The sequence below is a fragment of the Dufourea novaeangliae genome, unplaced genomic scaffold (assembly GCF_001272555.1).
Source record: "Dufourea novaeangliae isolate 0120121106 unplaced genomic scaffold, ASM127255v1 scaffold246, whole genome shotgun sequence".
NCBI lineage: Eukaryota > Metazoa > Arthropoda > Insecta > Hymenoptera > Halictidae > Dufourea > Dufourea novaeangliae.
The window spans coordinates 501,768-506,325 of record NW_015374139.1 but is presented as its reverse complement, the minus strand read 5'-3'; the positions used below and the strand labels follow the sequence as shown (position 1 = coordinate 506,325).

General features: G+C 35.1%; 2 protein-coding genes across 2 annotated transcripts; one reads left to right on the top strand and one right to left on the bottom strand.

Annotated features, from left to right (window-relative positions):
• Positions 1-949: 949 nt before the first annotated feature.
• Positions 950-1,778, bottom strand: LOC107191373 (DNA-directed RNA polymerase II subunit RPB11). The gene is made up of 4 exons (XM_015580402.1): positions 1,613-1,778; positions 1,445-1,534; positions 1,144-1,318; positions 950-1,056 (listed from the first exon to the last, which is right to left on the bottom strand). Exons 1-4 carry the CDS (start codon positions 1,663-1,665, stop codon positions 1,021-1,023), a joined length of 354 nt encoding a protein of 117 aa, XP_015435888.1. The 5' UTR covers positions 1,666-1,778; the 3' UTR covers positions 950-1,020.
• Positions 1,779-2,677: 899 nt separating this feature from the next.
• LOC107191387 (RIP-like protein) lies at positions 2,678-3,815 on the top strand. Its single transcript, XM_015580416.1, has 3 exons — positions 2,678-2,850; positions 2,969-3,206; positions 3,371-3,815. The coding sequence occupies exons 1-3, from the start codon at positions 2,722-2,724 to the stop codon at positions 3,700-3,702; spliced, it is 699 nt and encodes a 232-aa protein (XP_015435902.1). The 5' UTR covers positions 2,678-2,721; the 3' UTR covers positions 3,703-3,815.
• The last annotated feature ends 743 nt before the right edge of the window (positions 3,816-4,558 follow it).

Genomic DNA, 4,558 nt, shown 5'->3' with positions numbered 1-4,558 from the left:
ACGCACATAATTTCTTTCTTTCGATTTGGCTTCGTGTCTTTCAGAATTCTGTAACTTTTATAAAGTGTGGAAAGATAGTCGGATGTTCTCTTTCTCATGACTTCTATTCTACACATACATATATACTCACAGAAATGTTTTGTGTTCGAAATGCTTTAAATTTGTTCTGTTTCCGTGTAATTGTTAAAGTACAAATTAATGTTCAGTTATAGACCACAGTTGAGTTTTTAGGATACATTGTTGGATAAATTGTCGAACAATTTATAAGGGAGCATATTTTAATCAAAGCGTGCATAATGAAATGTTAACCGTATATCGACTCACAGAGGTCAAATGTAATTATGTATATAATATTTATACCAATCTGTCGTATATTTAATATTTATTTGGCGTTCAAAAACGCGACGCATTCAATAATAGTTCCTTTATTCGATGAACTTTACTCGACTCGTTAGCGTTAGACGTAAACTGTTACGTATGCTATCTTTGAAAACTTCTATCGATTCGATTTAGTGGTACAATTTTTCTAAAAAGTGATTTGTTGATCGAATGTATCGAGAGTAAGTGCTTCCTGTTTTGTTACGCATTATTCAAAAAATTGTACTACTATAACTTGTCATTCTCTTGCCTTTTTACTTTGAGCCTTAATACAGGGTTGACAGTGTTCACTGATTTAGACTCTGTTTCAGATGTACATTTGATAAATTGTAAACATGCTTTGTAGATAGGACAAATAAAATTCTAATAGACTGATTACAATATTTTTGGTGTAGTTAGTTAATTAGTGTGTCTAGAGACATCTGAGAAGTTTGGATGTTCCTATAACATGATTAATTGCTCCCTCATATCTTTTCTATTTGTTACACAAACAATTCTATTTACCAGTTTGAAGAGCTTTCTTCTAGCTACTTTTATTTACAGATTCATATGTACAAATGTCAGAAATACATAATTTATTTATCAAAAGGCATCAGGTCACTATAATACATAATTAAAATTTACAATTAGAAAACTTATAATCTAATCCAGGCCTTCCTTTTTCTCCTTGATAGCTTCCTGAAAAATGTTTATATTATAATATTGTGATGTGTATGTAAACACAGGTATAGAAATTCTATATATAGAATAATGATTGTATCTTACTTTAAAACGCTCCTCGAACAACGAAAGTTCTGCAATTAAGTCCGTAATTGCATGCATGAAGGCCTCGTGTGGTGTGTAATCTGATGTTGTTTGTATTCTAATAACAAATTTGTGTTCTAGCGGATGTGGAACTTTGTACCCAGCAAACAGGACCTGAGGATCCTTTAATAGTTGGCTGTTGAATAACGGTTGAATATTGTCATTGATATTCATTTTTCCATTACTATAACCATCTATATTTATATACAGCGAAGATGAAACTCGTAACTTTTATATAAAATACAATTCGACATAAACATACTTGCGGATCATGTTTCCAAGAGTGTGATCTTCCTTGTTGACTGTGAAAATTGCGGCATTGGTGACCTTAGTATCCTGTTCCTTAATTATTCTAAGTAAAATACGAAAATTACGTATAAGCTACTTCGCAATCGGACGAATGGTAGGTTAACTAATTGGCAATACTCACTTTTTCTCTCCTTCGTAGAGAAGAAATGATTCGAAGGTAGGAGGTGCGTTCATCTTATCTTTAAATTACTGCTCAGATTCTAAACAAAATGTTTTTCAAGTATTCTACATAAAAATTCAATGTTAGTGTACACACAAAATGAACTGACAGAATAAGCGAAACTACACTGTGCTTATAGTGCTATCTACAACTATATTGTATCACCGACTACTACTCAGTGGTAAGAGACCAGTGGTGAAAAAGTGGGGTCATAGCACCCCAGGAGCATGCGTCGCGACCCCGTATGTATAAGAAGTGGGGCCGTAGAACCCCCGCAGGTGTCGCCAGAGACTCCGTGTGATGAGAGCGTGGGGTCATAGAACCCCCGCAGGTGGCGCCAGAGACCGTGTGATGAGAGCTTGGGGTCATAGAACCCCCGCAGGTGGCGCCAGAGACCCCGAGTGGTGAGAGCGTGGGGTCATGGAGCCCCCGGTGGAGGCGCCAGAGACCCCGAGTGGTGAGAGCGTGGGGTCATGGAGCCCCCGGTGGAGGCGCCAGAGACCCCGAGTGGTGAGAGCGTGGGGTCATGGAGCCCCCGGTGGAGGCGCCAGAGACCCCGAGTGGTGAGAGCGTGGGGTCATGGAACCCCCGGTGGAGGCGCCAACGACTCCGTTTGTGTGAGGAAGTGGGGTTATAAAACCCACGGAGCATGTGTAAGAGTTTTGAAACGTGATTCTTTATCGAAACAGTAGTATCTGGAGAAACTGCCATGGTTACTGGGGCTATTATCTAATTTGTTCACGGGAACACGGACAAGCGTCAGTCCCAATTCGACAGTTGCACGAGCAACATTCGACCGAGCTAGAGAGTTGTACGAGCAACAGCGATAAAGGATCACGTTTCAAACGTGTACTGAAGTTAAATCACGACCGTGATCGTGATTCGGCGATAACTGTGATAAATCACCGTTAATGATTTTGCGCGCCATCTCTAGTCAGAGTTCTTGGAGCGAGATATTGTACAATATTAGACTATATTCACTGTATTGGGCAAGATTGAGTCATGTTGTATTGGCGGCAAGTGGTTCCTCGTATTTTGGACGTTTTTTAATTATTGGTGAAATTTTGGAAATGATTAAGTGTACGAAAGATATGGAGAACATTGCATTAAGTCCAACAATGTCAATGAAACTGAAAAATCGAGAAAGTGTGAATAAAATCAAACATGGCTCACCAAAACTGCAAGAAGTTCTCCGTGAGGTTATTTATCGAATTTTTATTTTTTCTATCCAAAAACATTGCAAATATTAGAGCAATGAGATATAGTATGTTATCAGTTTGTTTATCAAAAGTGATTAATAATAATATTCTATTACAGAGGTGTCGACAAAGGATGCGAGAAAAACGGGGACAGTTGTTCAACAGAACCAGATTCGGTATAGAAATCAATTCGAAAGACGTGCAGGATACCTTAACTGAAATTGTACGCAAGGAATTAAATATTATTGCAACTACGGATTTAGATCCAACTGTGAATCCCTTTTCCCATATTGTCAGTGGACCTCTGGATCCAGAAGAGGCACTTGAACTTGAAACTGAAATTATAAATGAAGAAGGTGAGTTTCATTGGTATGGTTTAGTAATATAGTTATTTCAGTACATCTTAATAAATGATATTATATGTTTGGAAACCATATTTTTCATGACAAGCAACAGTTAATAACATTGATTATTGAGAAATTTTACTCACATTCATAGTTTTACCATGTTTGATTCATAGAACAATGGATTTTGCAAGAATATGAAACAATGTCCCAAGAAGAACTTGAGTTATTAGCATTAGCAGCAGATCAAGAAGTTAATGAAGTAATTTGTCCCACATGTCAGGTATCTAATCTGACAGAAGAAGTAGGAGAGATAACTTGTACGTCGTGTACTTTTAAATTAAACAATATAACTTTAAAAGATTTAGACCACTTAATAAGTAAGTCTGTGAATACTCACTCTGCAATGTGCACAAATCCACCAGGGTTCTTGCCACTTGCTGGAAACAGTAATGTGTGTTTATGTTTAATCTGTGATAAGTGTTCAACCTTGACACCAGTAACATAATTTGACGAGTCTAGGCAGTAAACGGAAAGCAAACATAATTAATATGTATTTTTGTACAAGTGTTTTCCAGTGTAAATTATTACTAGTAACTTATTAATTAATTATAAATGAAAGCAGACCTTGACAATGAACATTTCAATGTCTATAAAAAAAAAGTGTTGTTGTGTAAGGTGTTTCTTTTTTAATGAATAAAAAAAACAGCTAATGATCTGTGATTCTAAGCAGCATAGGAAAACAGAAGGATAGAAAATAAATTTTAATTTCCTTCATGGAAATAAACATTTGAGTAAGAGTACATGAATGTTTATATGGTTATATGATACATATTGTACAAAAAGAAACATCCCTTCGTTGGTTTATTTATATTATTTATCACTTAAACATACACAATGAAAAATTGTAAGTTAAAAAGACATCTGTATATTATAAACATTAATGGAACAAGCTCTTACTAAATGAAAATTTTGTTTTAATAATCGTCAATGAGGAACAGATCGATTTTCAAGATTATTTACCGTTCTCGATATTTAGTTATGTACAATTATGTAAAAATGAACAAGAGCATTATAATATGCAGAAGTCTTTTATATCTTAAATTCTAATAATTGAAATCTTTATAAATGATTTGTACATTATCACATGAAATTTCGCATTAAAAACTTCATATTCCATAACATTATTAGTATGTAACATACTTTTGATTTGTGAGCAATCCATTTTCTATCATCTGCAGTGCAATTCGATTATCTGCAATGTAAATTCTTCGTCCTCCAAAAGTTATTACTATGCAGATGTTAAAAATTGTATATTTATTATACAGTAAAAGTATGCCATTTGAAAATATCATATAATATTT

Excerpts from the sequence above, each read along its gene's own strand:
- LOC107191387 (XM_015580416.1), top strand. The coding sequence starts at position 2,722 with ATGATTAAGTGTACGAAAGATATGGAGAACATTGCATTAAGTCCAACA. Across the intron at positions 2,851-2,968 it reads TGCAAGAAGTTCTCCGTGAG|AGGTGTCGACAAAGGATGCG; the intron begins GTTATTTATCGA and ends ATTCTATTACAG. Across the intron at positions 3,207-3,370 it reads TGAAATTATAAATGAAGAAG|AACAATGGATTTTGCAAGAA; the intron begins GTGAGTTTCATT and ends TTTGATTCATAG.
- LOC107191373 (XM_015580402.1), bottom strand. The coding sequence starts at position 1,665 with ATGAACGCACCTCCTACCTTCGAATCATTTCTTCTCTACGAAGGAGAG. Across the intron at positions 1,319-1,444 it reads CTTGGAAACATGATCCGCAA|CCAACTATTAAAGGATCCTC; the intron begins GTATGTTTATGT and ends GTTATTCAACAG. Across the intron at positions 1,057-1,143 it reads TGTTCGAGGAGCGTTTTAAA|GAAGCTATCAAGGAGAAAAA; the intron begins GTAAGATACAAT and ends AACATTTTTCAG.